This window comes from Candoia aspera, chromosome 1 (genome assembly GCF_035149785.1).
Source record: "Candoia aspera isolate rCanAsp1 chromosome 1, rCanAsp1.hap2, whole genome shotgun sequence".
In the NCBI taxonomy this organism is placed as follows: Eukaryota; Metazoa; Chordata; class Lepidosauria; order Squamata; family Boidae; genus Candoia; species Candoia aspera.
In genome coordinates, this window is record NC_086153.1 from 48,927,666 (window position 1) to 48,945,917 (window position 18,252).

At 40.1% G+C, this 18,252-nt stretch overlaps 1 protein-coding gene across 1 annotated transcript in view; it reads right to left on the reverse strand.

The window, feature by feature from the left end:
• USH2A (usherin) overlaps nucleotides 1-18,252 on the reverse strand; it is a 513,845-nt gene that overhangs the window by 163,241 nt on the left and 332,352 nt on the right. The window contains exons 41-43 of the mRNA XM_063288775.1: nucleotides 10,609-10,943; nucleotides 4,997-5,119; nucleotides 2,710-2,873 (exon numbers count right to left, since the gene is read on the reverse strand). Of these exons, the coding sequence (XP_063144845.1) occupies nucleotides 2,710-2,873; nucleotides 4,997-5,119; nucleotides 10,609-10,943 (622 nt within the window). The remainder of the gene's footprint in view (nucleotides 1-2,709; nucleotides 2,874-4,996; nucleotides 5,120-10,608; nucleotides 10,944-18,252) is intronic.

Here is an 18,252-nt window from a genome sequence, read left to right on the forward strand (position 1 = left end):
ACCCAGTACACTGATGACCAGAAACTTGGATTTCTTTAAATGAAGATTTGATCAATTCTTAAAGGGACAGACCATCAATGGCAGGTTGTCATGATGGTCACAGATTATCTCCAGTATTGAAGGCAGTAAATTTACTTACTTACTTACTTACTTACTTACTTACTTACTTACTTACTCATTCATTCATTCATTCATTCATTCATTCAATTTCTATAGCCGCCCTTCTCAGCAAGTGACTCAGAGTGGCTTTTTTTGTTGCGGCTGGATAGAGATTGCTACTGTTCTCTTTGTGAGCTTCCCATTTGCTGACAGAAATGGTTCTTCTTAAGTTCTTAATAGATTGTACCACATATGTTTCTACACATGGTTCAGCTTCCCCAAGGAAGGGTGACGTTTTTCTAATACAGTATATGGGTTCCCCATTTTCTTCAGTATATTATGCTCCCATCAAGAGGAACAATGATAAGATAAACCAATTGCTGTGAAAGTTCCCAGTACAAGCTGTGAAAGGAAGGATGAGTGGCCACTAGAATGCTCCCTTACTTCCCCTGTTCCCTTTAAGGAATCTATCCTTAACCCTTTAGCGAAAACATCATGGCATCAGAAGGAAGATAAGAAAAAAGACCAAAGACCAGAAAAGAGCTGATGAACCTGGTGAGAGAGCACCTATAACTATGGCAACAGTTGCAAAAAGGAATGTGGTTGATGACAGACCACCATAGAGGATATTACCCAAGCTCCTGATTGTAGCCCAGATTTAGAGAGACCGACTGCTGCCCAGGCACTAACAAAAATTTAGAGCAGCCCAGAGTTCCTGGCATTAGGGTCCATGGCACTAGCAAGTGGCACAAGCCCAATGCTGGCCTCTTTGAAACCCAGATACTGTTAAGAAACCCAGTTCCTGAGAAGAAGCCAAGAGCTTGCAAGACAGAATGGCAACGGAGGCAGAGCAGAGTGGCAGATATCTGGATATTTCATAACAGCAGCTGTAGCCTCAAAGAGCCAGCCAATGTAAGTCTGCAGCTACAGCGAGCCCTGGAGGAAAAACATTATTTGTACACTTTTTGGCAACCAGCTTGATTGATAACTGGCAAATAGAGGGAGAAAATGTAGAAGCAGTGAAAGACTTTGTCTTTCTAGGTGTGAAGATTATTGCAGATGCTGACTGCAGTCAGGAAATCAGAAGATGCTTAATCCTTGGGAGAAGAGCAATGACAAATCTCGATAAAATAGTTAAGAGCGGAGACATCACACTGACAACAAAGGTCTGCATAGTTAAAGAAATGGTGTTCCCTGTAGTAACATATGGCTGTGAGAGCTGGACCATAAGGAAGGCTGAGCGAAGGAAGATCGATGCTTTTGAACTCTGGTGTTGGAGGAAAATTCTGAGAGTGCCTTGGACTGCAAGAAGATCAAACCAGTCCATCCTCCAGGAAATAAAGCCAGATTGCTCACTTGAGGGAATGATATTAAAGGCAAAACTGAAATACTTTGGCCACATAATGAGAAGACAGGACACCCTGGAGAAGATGCTGATGCTCGGGAGAGTGGAGGGCAAAAGGAAGAGGGGCCGACCAAGGGCAAGGTGGATGGATGATATTCTAGAGGTGACGGACTTGTCCCTGGGGGAGCTGGGGGTGTTGACGACCGACAGGAAGCCCTGGCGTGGGCTGGTCCATGAAGTCACAAAGAGTCGGAAGCAACTAAATGAATAAACAACAACACACTTTTTGGTCTGAGTGTAGGCTTGGGTATGGAACTGAGTTTATATTGATCACTCTCATGGATGACCTGTGGCAGGACTGGGAGAGGGGGAGTATGGCTTTCCTAGTCTTGCATGACCTCAGCTGCCTTCATGATATCCTTCTTAACTCCTTCAAGAGATGAGGGGAAAAACATTATTTTTAGTGATTCTCTTCCTTCTTGAGGGCTGCTTCCTATCAGTTGGGGATTATGGCACCTGAGGGCACTCCACCGGTTTGACGCTCTTGTCCTCTTATTCAACATCTACATTATCACTGGATGAGGTCTCCTGTCAACATGAAGTTAGGTGTGATCAGTATTGGTCTATTTCAACCCCAGGCCAGACAGGAGATGCAGTCAAAATTCTGTCCCACTGCCAGAAAACTGTTAGAGTCTGGATGAGGATGAATAGGTCTAGGGCAGGGTTTCCCAAACTGTGAAGTGCAGACAATCTTGGGAGGTGCAGACAGAGTCCAGGGGAGGTGTGAAGAACCTACAATAAACCCACCTTTCCTGAAGTTTCATTGTATTGTTTTCATTGCCATTTGTGTTTATTTTGGTGTTTGGATTTTTTGGGGAGGTGTATACATTAAGGTTACACTAAAGGGAGGCATGATGGCAAAAGGTTTAGGAACCTCTGGTCTAAGTTCAATCCTAGCAAAATAAAGTAGCTCTGGAGTCAGAAGCCTTCTGATGCCAGGTATATTTCATCTTTGATTCTGGAAGGGATCATGTTTTTCCATGCAGAACTGATTCATAATTTGGGAGTCTTTCTGGATTCATAGGTCTGCTTGATAGATGCAGTATCTCTGATAGAATCTTCACATCACTCTAGTTTGCAAAACTTTTAAAAAATCAGACACTGAGGGGTCAACCATTAAGCAAACAGAAACAATGGGCTTTGTATGTAACTGAAAGCCAGCTATTTGGTGTTAGATGGTGGATACAATCACAAAGAACACTTACTTGGAGTGGCCCATTTCACTTCTACAGCTGTGTGGTTAAGAGGCCGTGCAGCAACCTTACTGCCTCTCTTCGGAAACCCTGCTAATGTTGTAACAACCACTTCTTCACTTGACGTATATCCTACTTCATTATGTACTTTCAGCTTATACGCATATGTTGTATACCTAAAGGATACGATTTATGTCGTTAAAAGAAATAGGAAAAAATAATTTGAAGTACTCAGTTTAAGTGCTGAACTTACTTCAGATTCACAGAGGAAGAGTTGTAAGTTTGTTCCAAATATTAGCATAATAAAGGCAAACAAAATGAAATGATATACAAGGATGTCATAGGTTTTCAAAGCACCAAGAGATTATAGTTCAGTTCAAGATGCATGCAATCACAGCAATGCCCAGCTGCCAGGGTGTGGTTCTGAAGTTCATTCAATGCCACTTTTTTTCTCTTTTGGGAACCCCCTGACCAGAAGTTCCATGTTTCATTATAACTGGGTTATCTTATGCTTCATCCATCAACTTCAAGCAAATATAAAAATCAAGTATCTAAATAACATGGAGAGGTTGGTTCAAAACAAAATGTATACTGCATGTCATAACAACAGCTGAGGAACTTTGGTTGTATTTATTTTTAAATAATAGAAAATATCCAGAGATTAAAAGAAGAATCAGTAAACCCATTTCCTCTCCCCACCTTTTTGCAAGTCAAAACTATACCTTTGGTGTATTTTTTAGTCAAATAGCAGCTCTGTTAAATATTTATTTTCAGTTGGAAAACAGAATTTGGTTACTATTTGGTAACTATTTCTGAAGATATAGTATGGCCAATTCAAAGCCCAATTTTTAAAAAGCAGGCTTAATTTATGATGCAATCCTGACTTTTGACCATTTACCTTCATTTTCTCTCTCCTGTACATAGTCTACTTATCTCTCATCATTTCCAGGCTGTTTTTCTACCCCTCTATGAAATCTTAGTTGGCGACTCTACCTCCCACTAATTTCAAAGTTAAATCCTGATTCATAACTTATTCCTGACTCCACATACTTCAAAAGTATCCTAAATCCTGGTTTCCAAAAATTCCTTGCCTTCAAGGAAATGCACAGAACAATATTTAAACAAGGCAATACACAGAAATTCATGAGAGCATGACCAGTTTAGACAAGTATTTCTGCATTTGTCAACAAACCACAGTAGAGCTAGCTTAACATGACGTATGAACCTCTATGCATGGGAGAGAGACAGAGATATGGTGCTAGGAAAGGATGATAAGGAAGAGACAGTCATCCAGGCCACTGTGTTTGGTTTGATGGGAAATCTTTTTACAGAGGGCTTAGATTCAACAGAATTTATGGAATTCAGTCAAGGAACACAGAAGAGACAATGACTGTTCTTACACAATGCCACAAAGTAGCTTGGTTTTGGCTTAATAATATGTGAAACCAGTCTTTGTAATGTATAAACCATGATTTAAGGATTGAAAATGTGGTTTATTCAATAAACAATGATTAAACAAACCATTGTTTAGCAAACCACGTGAACCTAGCCAACAAGTTTGAGCATGCTCAGCATAAATACAGACTCCAATACTATGCTCTGAGGAGTGAAAGAAACTTACCAGAGATCCTTGACTGAATTTGAATTGTCTGATTAAGCATGACAGGACCAGACTTCAAAGGGACTAACAGATAGTTTCCCAAAAGAAACTAGAAGGGTATAAAGATGGGTTAGGGTCTATGGATTTATTATGGAGTGGGAACACCTCAGAATAGGACAAAGACAGGCAGGTGAAGGAAGGTTTGCAAAGAAAAAAGGACAGTAAATTAAAGCCCTAAAAAAGGACAATAAATTAAAATATCGTCTTAAGAAAAAGCCACTATCAAAAGAATCAAGGTTTCCTAGGTCAACACATCACAGATCTATACTCCAGATCCCCTCCATAGATATTTCACATGCTCATGAGCAAGCTAGCAATAGAATAGAATTGGAAGAAGGCTTGGTGCTATTTACTTTAATCAAATAAGTACAAACAGCTCACCCAATATTCCAGCAGTTCACTTCTTGCTTTCCTGAGCATTTTTTTTTTTAAACAGAAAAAATTGCACAGAGGAAAAGAGTGGATAACCAAACCAAACAAAAATGTGTTAATAAAGGCTCATGCCAAAGGAGATGACAGAAAATATTTCATTACATAATTAACATGTTTGCAACACAGAGATGCAAGCAACGCTTTGAACTATTAGATATGGGGTATACAAAATGCCAGCATTTGTTTTTATAGTTTTAGTAATCTTACCTGCTAAGACCCTTATCTTCATAAAACCACTGAGTTCCTGAGTAAATATTGTCCCAGAGATTTAAATCTTCAGGGGGATTTGATGCAAGTGGCTGCTGGCTTTTACGTCTCAGGAGCTCATATCTAACACAAAGACAAGCAGAATGGTGGGATTATCTTAACTAACATTATGACAAAAAAAAGAGGTTGTTTTGAAAAGTCACACATTATTTTTCTTTTTATAGCTGTGATCTTTTTAAATATTTTAGGATTTGACACTTTCGGTAACTTATGTAATTAGTTTCAGAATGGATGAATTTTTTTTTGCAGTTCTTTTATTAGGGAAAAATTATCTGAGTGTATGATGAAATGTTGACATACCCTTTTAGAATAATTTGACAGGAGTTTGAATAGGCAAACTTGTTTATACAGAAAAAATGAAAATTAAGAAAGAGAAACTCAATGGAAACTTGAGATCTCTCTTCATAGCATAAGCTGCATGTACTGTGTAACCACACCAATTTGATTTGGCTTAATTATAAAGGTTTGCCTTTGAAAGACTAGAAATGATAACTGGGTCTGGATACTGTGATAAACAGCCCTCATATAAGTTGCTTTAAAAGATTTGCTTTTCCCCAATTTTATTTGTATGTGTTTCAGGATTCTCTTTGCCCTGCATTCCATTATTCCTTGTATGACCGATGCTCAGAATTGAAGGCTCATGCTATCAAAATGACACTTCCCATGAACAAGGGGGTGGCTTCAGCAGACTTGAGAAAGTTTGGAGGGGTGTGTGTGTGTGTGTGTGTTTATGTGAAAAGAAAGCAAACCGATGAAGGCTGAGCATACTCAGTGGCCCCAGCAAAATAGAAAACATTTAGGAAGGGCCAATAAAATGGAGTATTTCCTCCAGAATTCTGATTTAATTAAACAATGCATTTAATTAATTCTAGGACTCAGCCACATCCAGTCTGATTTGAGATGGAAGGATCAGTCTAATTCAAGTCTGAATGATTTGCATGGGTTCAATGTCTGTTCTTAACATTTCCACATTTTAAACTTGAGTTTAAAAACCCTTACTTTTGAAAAGGTATTTATGGGGCAAGAGACATTTTTTTCCCATGATGTCTCTCTCCTTTTAAAAACAAAACAGAACAAAACAAAACAAAAAGTTGCTTCAAGTGGTTAGAAATCCCAGCTGCCAAGCCCATTTGGCTACACATGTCCTTGGAAGGAAGGGCACATGCTGTCATCCTATCTTTCCCAGAGACATTGCTTAAAGAAAAGATGGACAATCCTAGGCACTGTTTTAAAAAAAATGGATACAAGGTTCCTGGGAGGAACAATATGTCATTATGACCCTTGATCCCAAGATATTTGTAGTCCCATTTTGAACAAAGAGTCAGATGCCATGTGAACAACCTGAAGTTTAGCTACTATGAATATCTATCTTAGTTGTCCTAAGATATATTTTTAATGACAGCCTTCAGAACACTTCACCAAATTTATCAGCTGAAGATTCCTGAGAAGAATTACATTCTGATGGGTATCCTAATCTGGGAGGTGTAAGGTTACTGTACTTTTAATTCCTTCAGTTCATTTGCATTTTTCCCTTTTGACATTTCCATGCAAACTGGGGCATGGATAGAATTTCACAAAAATGTATTCTTGATGTGTCTGTACTGATAGATACAGTACATGTACTTTGGGGGAAAAAAAACCTAACAATCTTGATGCAACTGTATGAAAAATTAAACTTTTTATAGCATTTCCTCAACAGACCACAGGTACAGTGGTAAAATACCTAAAGGGAATACAATTATGTTTACACTTCTGCAGTGTGTAAGCATGTTTTTGCAGTAATAACTCATGAATATTTACTGAAATTGCAGCAAACCACATAAATACAGTGTTTCTATAAAATCTGGACTTAAAAATGGCTGGAATGGATCAGATACATTTAGATCAAGTTATTTAAAATTTAGGATTTTGCTGGATTCGTATGTTCTGGATTTTATTTATTGGTTGAATTAATGGCCTTAATGCAGGATGTTTTTATTGGCCAAAGTGTTTTGGTTGGAATGAAGAAGAAAACCACACTTTCATACTTTCAAATATTTCATATTTGTTTCTTTGTGTATGTAATCTCTAATTTCTCAGATAATCACCAAAGAAAATAGAAAATTTAATACTATCCAAATGCCCTACTGTCTTCCTAGCATAAAACCTCTTCAGTGTTTTCAGTTTATCAACTGACCCTCCCACTTCCAATCTCCCATCCAAATAATTTAATGAAGAAACACAGTTTCTCCACAGGGGGAGCTCTATTAACTTCTCTTGGCATCCCATTCTGCCAAAATGGATGGTATTCTAAATTTCATAAAAATTAGTGGGGGGAGTGGGGTTGAGCTACACACCTTCTGTTGTTGTTTTTCATAAAGTGCGAATAGCATTTTTATACTTTTTATAGTAACAAAATCTGCAAGAAAGGTGTTGTTGTTTATTTGTTTAGTCGCTTCCGACTCTTCGTGACTTCATGGACCAGCCCACGCCAGAGCTTCCTGTTGGCCGTCAACACCCCCAGCTCCCCCAGGGACGAGTCCGTCACCTCTAGAATATCATCCATCCACCTTGCCCTTGGTCGGCCCCTCTTCCTTTTGCCCTCCACTCTCCCTAGCATCAGCATCTTCTCCAGGGTGTCCTGTCTTCTCATTATGTGGCCAAAGTATTTCAGTTTTGCCTTGAATATCATTCCCTCAAGTGAGCAGTCTGGCTTTATTTCCTGGAGGATGGACTGGTTTGATCTTCTTGCAGTCCAAGGCACTCTCAGAATTTTCCTCCAACACCACAGTTCAAAAGCAAGAAAGGTAGCTCCTTTTAAAAGGTGAAATATGCTAGATTTAATAAGAATGGGTACAACTTTTTATTAAAATTTGTAAATTTAATGCTATAAAAACATAACTTTTTGGAGACAGAATACGTAATGAAAAAAGGATCCTCTAGCAAGGAGCATCTGTGGCAAATTTCAGGCAGATCGCTTGATGGGTTTTTCTGCAAAGGGAAAGGCTGCATCCTTCCCTGAATGCAGTCAGGGATTGAGGGCAGGGATAAATATAAGAGATTAAGTCACTCATATTTCCCTAAAAGCAAATAAAGTTCTTAAACCAATCAGGCAGATAAGAAGCTATAAACTTCTTATCAATGGATGGAAGATGGAAAAGAGGAAATAAATGCTTAAATTAAGAGTGCTCTATCAATTTCTATCCCCCCTCCTCTCCTCAGACATTTTGATTGGCATAACTGATGGTTGTCTGATTGAAAGGGTCACTCTCATTTGAGGGCAGACCTGTCAATCAAGAATACAGTTAAAGTCTTTTTGGTACTTGACAGAGACCCTGGATTGCATGGTGGAAGGAGAATTTTGTGAATGATTTCAATTTGGGAAAGGACATATGGGAGACGTCCATCCAGTCAAATGAACTAAAAACTAATTTGAATTGTCCCAATCCATTCTGGTTCATGCTAAGTCTTAGACAGCCCTAATAATTTCAGGCAGTTCCAGGTAGTCTAATTCATTTTGATGAAAGAAAATTTGCTTTAGGTACTTCTTCAAAAGAGAATTTTGGTGAAAATGCTATATTGTGGAGGGATAGGGAATGTTGTGTTCTTGCTTTAGTTGCAAGATGGCCAAGTGGTTGTTTGTCAATGTCTGTCTTTTATTATACAGGACATTCTTGGCTTCCATTAAATCCTAAGAAATGATGTCAAGAGGAAATACCTCCCATTGGGCTTTTTCAGTAGCTGTGTGGCTGTCACCACTAAGGGGAATCCTGCCCTTGAGAAATTGTTGAGTTTTCTTTCACTGGATAAATTATGAAAAATCATCTGTGCAATTTTTATTACTCAAAAATTTAGTGGAAAATTTGAAAAGATCATTTGTGGCCAGGAGGAAAGTGATGCCTAAGCCAGTATTCTGGCATTACTGGAATTACGAAATGGAGACCCAGTTTGATGTAATGGTTAAGGTGCTGGCCTAGAAATCAGAAGACTGTGAATTCTAGCCTCCCTTAGGCATGAAAGCTGGCTGGGTGACTTTGGGCCAGTCACTCTTTCTGAGCCCAACCCACCTCACAGGGTTGTTGTTGTGGAGAAAATAGGAGTATTAGATATGTTTGCCATCTTGAGTTCATTCTCTCTTTCTCTTTCTCTTTCTCTTTCTCTTTCTCTCCCTCTCCCTCTGTCATACACACACACACACACACACTACAACAGCAACTTTAGAATCAGCTCTTTGCAGATGTGTAGCCCAAAGTAATGAAGAACACAGGCTAGGAGAAGCCTGAAACCCTGAGTCTGCAGGCTTTATGTGTTGATACATTCTTTGTACCTCCAATTCAACATTCAAGGGCTCATTTTCTATTAGCTTTTCATCCTATTCAGTTGAGACTCTGGGGAAGAGTCAGCCATGTCAGGCAAGGTCATTAAAGAGCCATCATGTGAAGAGAGCAAGGGATAAGGCAACACAGGGACATTAGAGTAGAAGGAACAGGAAGGACTGATCAAGACAGGGTAGAGGCACACTGCACAGTTATTTTTCTGCAACACTTTAGAGCCAACTGAAACCTTAAATTAGTATCGAGGAACTACACTGTCAATAGCTTCTTGCTCTCTGCAGGAGCTACTGAAACAGTTAAAGATCCCTCACCATATATTTGTGCAAAGCTGGAAAACTAGATGTACTGTAACACTGGAGTTGGAGATTCCTGGTTGGGGACAAGATTGACTGTCCCTTAAGGGCTCTTCATCTAAGTCTTTTGTATATAGTACAACATCCATGAGCTGGAAGACATGCTAGTCTTTGTTTTTGCCATTCAATCATGTCCGATCCTCAGTGACTGCGTAGACTAGTTCCTGAAGTTTTCTTGGCAAGATTTCAGAAGTGGTTTGCCACTGCCTTCTTCCTAGGGCTGAGAGAGAGGGACTTGCCCAGAGTCACCCAGCTGGTTTTCATGTCTAAAGTGGGACTAGAACTCACAGACTCCTGGTTTCTAGCCTGTTGCCTTAACCACTAGACCAAACTGGCTCTTTCTTTCCTGCTTCTTCACTGTAAATTTAGCCAACTTCTATGCAAGACCTTATGGAGTTGAAGAGCAAGCTCCTAGGTAAGATACACCTCACTGCATAATCTCAAATCTGTGGATCTCCACAGATACAGGGATTCTACTTCTCTCATAGACAAAGTTATAATTGAAGTCAGTGAGGTCCATTCTTCCTACCTTCTGGGAATATGTCTTACACTGATTCACAAAATATACTGCAGATTACATTGGAAATCATTTTAGGCTTTGTAGTTCTTCATATGAACAATAAACACGCCCTACAACAAACCAATATTTTCCCTGCTATGATAACAGGTAGACACCTCTTTGGAAGTTTCTCATTAATCGTCATCACTTCAGGATAAACAATAGGACCACCCTTGGCAGCTTTACAAGTAAACCTAGGGAGTGGATACATACATACAGTATAAGTATATACACATACTGCCTTTTTCCTACTCTAGATCACAACTTAATAATAAATATACAAAGTTAAGTTTTGATAAAGTTTGATATGTTGGTTTTTTGCATTACCTTATGTGAGGTCCATTGGGCTTAGATGGTGGTTGCCAAGACACAGTAATTACTGATTCACTAATCGGAATCACAGACACAGGACTAATATTTTGGGGAAGTGTTGGAAGTGTAACCATATATGTAGGTAAGCTCTTGGTGCACCCTCCAATATAACCTCCACCTCCAGCACAAGCTTCTATGGTGACTGAGTAATTTGTGAAAGGGATCAGGTTGGTTACTGTGTGGCTCATTGAAGATGTCAAATTGTTAGTTACAGTAATTTGAGGGTCTGGCATGTGGATCTCATAGCTTAGTATTTCTCCATTTAAAATGGAAGGAGACTCCCAGGAAACCTAAAACAATAATTAAAAAAAAAGATTTAGAATGAAAGATTCAGAATTTTACAAGATTAAAAAGAAATACTTCTAACAACATCATGCTTTTTGAAAACACAATTTCACTTTCTGGGTTTATATAAGCAAATATGAATCCAACATTCACAAATGTTTATTATGGATATCTCAGATTGTATATGGTCTAATCTCATTCATAGCCTGATGTTCCAATAGAAGAGAATATCTATAGCTCAGGGCTGAACTTCTTGATGCTCTCTGAGCTTGGTTGTTTGCTTGCAAACATTTCATTATCCAACTAGGTAACCATCAGTGTGAGGGATTTGCTGCCTGTTTATATGCAGTAGCTTGACCTGCCACTTTAAAACCCCACACTCCCTCACACTGATGATGTTATCTAGTTGGGTAATGAAATGTATGCTAGGAACACACAACAAATACGGAAATATCTATATGTTGGGAAAATACACGAACAAGAAAATTCTAGCCACCCATCTTCAGTTAAGTGGGATCACAAATCACCTCTGGCCTGCTTGAAAAGCCAAATTTTAAAAGATTTTCTAAGGGGTCAAAATGGATTTTGAGGAAATGGTATTCCAAATGGCAGGACCTGGGGGGAAATGGTCTTCCAGATGACATGCCTATGAGATTCCCAAAGATAGCATTGTTTAGTCAACAGGATCCAGAGCACAAACAGCCTCTCAGATCTTATAGAAGAGGCAGAGAGAATTGGAGAAAGGTGGTCCCATGAATAATCAAGGCCTGATCTAGGAAGGGGTTTATAGATGATAAACAGTATCTTGAATTGCATCCAGAAACCAACTGGTAGCCATTGCAACTTGCAATGAAGAGGTGTCAGATAGGTGTTCTGAGGTGTTAGAATACCTCAGGTGTTACAGTAGATGTTACAGTAAATAAGAAAGGGGAGTAAATAAGAAAGCCATGAGGAACCCTGTAAATCATGGGACTAGGACATAACCTCTCTCCCCTACTGCCCACCCACATACACCAACACTGACTGGAACTGGCCATGGAACCACTGCAAAACAGCGCTGTCCACTACTAACCCCTAAAGTCAGGCAGAAAAATACCATAATCAATAATATCAAAAGCTACCAACAGGTCAAGGAGGATTAGGAGAGTTGTACTACCCCATCCCACTAAAGATTATCCACACATGCAGTCAGTAACATCTCAGTACTATATCCTGGCTGGAAACTCAACAGAAAATAATTCATCTAATCTATTTGTTCCAGGACCCTGGTTGTGGCTATCAGAAAATATAGTCAAGTTCTTTCCATTTCAAAATACTCTTTGATTTCCTTCTCATAACATCATTCTTTACTGCTATTAAAAGCTAATCATGGCTGCCAAAGAGTCATTTTTAATCAATCTAGGTGGCAAGCTGTTCACCTGCAAAGCTTGCCATTCAGTTATGAGTATTTTCTATGTCAACCCAAATGTCTTAAAACATAAAAAAGAGTTTTGTCCAGATTTGGTAAACTATTACACACAAGTTATCAGCTACTGGGTGAGTTATTTAAGACAATCTATATTGGACAGCTATAACACACACTTTGGCATATCAGGCATCACATTCTGAATTATGCATGTCTTGAATTATCAGAAAATATGCAACAAAAAACAATTTTACTTGTCCATAAACTCTGGAGAAGTTCAAGATTAAAAGAAAAATTATATTTCCATATCCTTTTGAGCTCAAAATGAAACTGATTTTTATTTATATAAATCAGATGGCTCAACTGGTATGAATGCTATAAGAGAAATAAAATACACAAGAAAAAAATATTAGAGATCTGAGAAACCTGACCTTGCTCCTCAACACTGAACATTCTTAGACCACCAATTTCATATTCTAAAATGTCCAAATATATAAAGCCATTGGGGAATCAGGGCTGGAAGATTATCAGGATATTATCAGGACATTAAGAACCAGTGAAATTATTAGTCCTCTATGTGGCATCTAGCTGCCTACATTTTTAAGGATGTGAAAGAAATTTGATAAAAAGAACTTGGAATTCTTAAACAAACATAATTAACAGGAATTTTTGACTCACAGAACCACAAATAAGCTTGGCCATGTCATCAAAGAAAAGATTTCATTCTGTCAAGGCTTAAAACTTGTTCTAGTGGTTGCTATTTCTAGCTCACAATAACATGTATGCAGATGATACCACTTTGATGGCTGAAAGCAAGGAGGAACTGAGGAGCCTTATGATGAAGGTGAAAGAAGAAAGTGCAAAAGCTGGCTTGCAGCTAAACCTCAAAAAACCCCCAAGATTATGGTAACCAGCTTGATTGATAACTGGCAAATAGAGGGAGAAATGTAGAAGCAGTGAAAGACTTTGTATTTCTAGGTGCGAAGATTACTGCAGATGCTGACTGCAGTCAGGAAATCAGAAGATGCTTAATCCTTGGGAGAAGAGCAATGACAAATCTCGATAAAATAGTGAAGAGCAGAGACATCACACTGACAACAAAGGTCCGCATAGTTAAAGCAATGGTGTTCCCCGTAGTAACATATGGCTGTGAGAGCTGGACCATAGGGAAGGCTGAGTGGAGGAAGATCGATGCTTTTGAACTGTGGTGTTGGAGGAAAATTCTGAAAGTGCCTTGGACTGCAAAAAGATCAAACCAGTCGATTTTGTTGTTGTTTATTCATTCAGTCGCTTCCGACTCTTCGTGACTTCATGGACCAGCCCACGCCAGAGCTTCCTGTCAGTCGTCAACACCCCCAGCTACCCCAGGGACGAGTCCGTCACCTCTAGAATATCATCCATCCATCTTGCCCTTGGTCGGCCCCCCTTCCTTTTGCCCTCCACTCTTCCTAGCATCAGCATCTTCTCCAGGGTGTCCTGTCTTCTCATTGTGTGGCCAAAGTATTTCAGTTTTGTCTTGAATATCATTCCCTCAAGTGAGCAGTCTGGCTTTATTTCCTGGAGGATGGACTGGTTTGATCTTCTTGCAGTCCAAGGCACTCTCAGAATTTTCCTCCAATACCACAGTTCAAAAGCATCGATCTTCCTTCGCTCAGCCTTCCTTATGGTCCAGCTCTCACAGCCATATGTTACTACGGGGAACACCATTGCTTTAACTATGCGGACCTTTGTTGTCAGTGTGATGTCTCTGCTCTTAACTATTTTATCGAGATTTGTCATTGCTCTTCTCCCAAGGATTAAGCGTCTTCTGATTTCCTGACTGCAGTCAGCATCTGCAGTAATCTTCGCACCTAGAAATACAAAGTCTTTCACTGCTTCTACATTTTCTCCCTCTATTTGCCAGTTATCAATCAAGCTGGTTGCCATCATCTTGGTTTTTTTGAGGTTTAGCTGCAAGCCAGCTTTTGCACTTTCTTCTTTCACCTTCATCATAAGGCTCCTCAGTTCCTCTTCGCTTTCAGCCATCAAAGTGGTATCATCTGCATATCTGAGATTGTTAATGTTTCTTCCAGAGATTTTAACTCCAGCCTTGGATTCCTCAAGCCCAGCATGTTGCATGATGTGTTCTGCGTACAAGTTGAATAGGTAGGGTGAGAGTATACAGCCCTGCCGTACTCCTTTCCCAATCTTAAACCAGTCCGTTGTTCCGTGGTCTGTTCTTACTGTTGCTACTTGGTCATTATACAGATTCTTCAGGAGGCAGACAAGATGACTTGGTATCCCCATACCGCTAAGAACTTGCCACAATTTGTTATGGTCCACACAGTCAAAGGCTTTAGAATAGGCAATAAAACAGAAATAGATGTTTTTCTGAAACTCCCTGGCTTTTTCCATTATCCAGCGGATATTGGCAATTTGGTCCCTAGTTCCTCTGCCTTTTCTAAACCCAGCTTGTACATCTGGCAATTCTCGCTCCATGAATTGCTGAAGTCTACCTTGCAGGACCTTGAGCATTACCTTACTGGCATGTGAAATGAGTGCCACTGTTCGATAGTTTGAACATTCTTTAGTGTTTCCCTTTTTTGGTATGGGGATGTAAGTTGATTTTTTCCAATCTGATGGCCATTCCTGTGTTTTCCAAATTTGCTGGCATATAGCATGCATTACCTTGACAGCATCATCTTGCAAGATTTTGAACTGTTCAGCTGGGATGCCGTCGTCTCCTGCTGCCTTGTTATTAGCAATGCTTCTTAAGGCCCATTCAACCTCACTCTTCAGGATGTCTGGCTCTAGCTCACTGACCACACCGTCAAAGCTATCCCCGATATTGTTATCCTTCCTATACAGATCTTCCGTATATTCTTGCCACCTTTTGTTGATCTCTTCTTCTTCTGTTAGGTCCTTGCCATCTTTGTTTTTGATCATACCCATTTTGGCCCGGAATTTACCCCCAATGTTTCTAATTTTCTGGAAGAGGTCTCTTGTCCTTCCTATTCTATTGTCTTCTTCCACTTCCGCGCATTGCTTGTTTAAAAATAATTCCTTATCTCTTCTGGCTAACCTCTGGAATTTTGCATTTAATTGGGCATATCTCCCCCTATCACTGTTGCCTTTTGCTTTCCTTCTTTCTTGGGCTACTTCTAGTGTCTCAGCACTTTGCCTTCTTGGTTTTCTCTTTCTTTGGGATGTATTTTGTTGCCGCCTCCTGAACAATGTTGCGAACTTCTGTCCAGAGTTCTTCCAGGACCCTATCTACTAAGTCCAGTCCCTTAAATCGATTCTTTACCTCCACTGCATATTCCTGAGGGATATTAGTGAGCTCATATCTAGCTGATCTGTGGGTCTTCCCTAATCTCTTTAGTCTGATCCTAAATTGTGCAATAAGAAGTTCGTGATCAGAACTACAGTCAGCTCCAGGTCTTGTTTTTACCGACTGTATAGATGACTGCCATCTTTGGCTGCAAAGGATGTAGTCAATCTGATTTCGGTGTTGTCCATCTGGTGAAGTCCATGTATAAAGCCATCTCTTAGGTTGTTGGAAGAGAGTGTTTGTTATGCAGAGTGAGTTTTCTTTGCAAAATTCTATCAGCCTATGTCCTGCTTCATTTTGTTCTCCCAGGCCATGCTTACCTCTAATTCCAGGTGTCATTTGACTGCCCACCTTAGCATTCCAGTCTCCCGTGATGAAAATAACATCTCTTTTAGGCGTGTTGTCCAGTAGGTGCTGCAGATCCTCATAGAACTGCTCTACTTCAGCTTCTTCAGCATCTGTGGTTGGGCCGTATATTTGGATCACTGTGATGTTAGATGGCTTGCCCTGAATTCGAATTGAGATCATTCTATCGTTTTTTGGATTGTATCCAAGCACTGCTTTAGCCACTTTACTATTAATTATGAAGGCTACTCCATTTCTTCTGTGGTCCTCTTGTCCACAGTAGTAGATCTGGTGGTCATTTGATGTGAAGTGGTCCATTCCAGTCCATTTCAGTTCGCTGATGCCCAAAATGTCTATCTTTAATCTTGACATCTCACCAATAACCACATCCAATTTGCCCTGGCTCATAGATCTTACATTCCAGGTTCCAATGGCGTGTTGATCCTTAGAACACCGGATTCGCTGTTCACCACCAGCACCGTCGGCCGCTAACCGTCCTTTCGGCTTTGAGCTAGCTGTGTCATCATGTCTGGGGCTAGTTGAACTCATCCTCTGTTCCTCCCCAGTAACATTTTGACCATCTTCCGACCTGGGGAGCTCATCTTCTGATGGTATGCCGACATATCTCTGGTTGTACTGATCCATTTAGTTTTCATGGCAAGAATACTTGGGTGGGTTGCCATTACCTTCCCCAGGGATCGCATTTAGTCTGACCTCTCTGTCATGACCTTCCCGTCTTGGGTGGCCCTTCACGGTTTAGCTCATGGCATCATTGAGGTGCTGAAGCTCCAGCACCATGACAAGGTAACGATCCTTTGCTGAAGAACCAGTCCATACTCCAGGAAATAAAGCCAGACTGCTCACTTGAGGGAATGATATTAAAGGCAAGTATTTTGGCCACATAAACTGAAGTACTTTGGCCACATAATGAGAAGACAGGATACCCTGGAGAAGATGCTGATGCTAGGGAGAGTGGAAGGCAAAAAGGAAGAGAGGCCGACCAAGGGCAAGATGGATGGATGATATTCTAGAGGTGATGGACTCAGGGGAGCTGGGCGTGGAGACAACTGACAGGAAACTCTGGCATGGGCTGGTCCATGAAGTCACGAAGAGTCAGAAGTGACTGAATGAATAAACAACAAAGTGACAAAAACACCACAGGAGAACAAATGAAGATGGGGGAGGCAAAAGAGAATCCATCCTAGTTATCTGCATTATCTTCATCCTCCTTTATGAAACAGTGTAAAATCATTCAGGCAGAAAATCACATATTATAACTTTTAGTATGGAAAAAAAGAGAAAGATTTCTTCGTGCTTTACCCCCTTTATATTACAAATGCACAACTGATACAAAATTTCAAGATGACAGCTGACCATTACATTGAAGAATCAAATCAGTGTAAAAGGAGGGCCTTAACCAGAACAACCATAGAAAATCACAATGCTTTTAGTATTCACTGTAAAGGATATTAACACAGCCTTAAAGTAACTGATATATGCTGGTTAATAATAACCAGCATTATTCAGAAACAACCAAGAGTTAACCCAGCTCAATGTGATCTATTCCCTGATAGATATATCATCCCCACCTACCAAATTGTTTCCTTCGTGGTGAAGAATGCAGGTAGTCCTCATTTAATGACCACAATTGGGACTTTGTTGTTAAGTGAAGAAGTCACTAAGTGGGAAATCACATGACTGCGACTGTGCTTTCTTTTCTCCAATCCCTCCACCCTTTGGAATGTTCATCCTAGCACTGGGATTATTAGCAAGAAGGGAATTGTTTGTATTTATATTTATTGTAGAGGAAGGGATTACAAGAGAGTAGGTAGGCACACAATGGGGAATGCACATCTAAAGCAATGCAGTAGCACACCACACAAACAGCCCAGTGAATTCCCCATTGTGTGCCTTACTCTTTTTCAATCCCTTCCTCTCTAATCTCTCCTCTCTGCAAGAGGGAGAGAAAAAAATGGATCAGGCACTGTAGAGATGTGAAGCCACAGAGATTGCTTTTTTTTTTTTCTCCTCCCCCCACCCCACACTTGTTTAAGCAATCTCTCTGCACTGCAAGGGGGAAGGGAAGGGGGAAAAAAGCAATCTCTGTAGGAAATCTCTTCTGTGCCTGACCTGTTTTCTTTTCCTTTCCTTGCAGAGCAGAGGGATTGGAGAGGAAGAGATTACAAGAGAGTAAGCAGGCACACAATGGGGAATACACAGGGCTGTTAGTGTAATGCTCTTGGGGCTGCCAGTG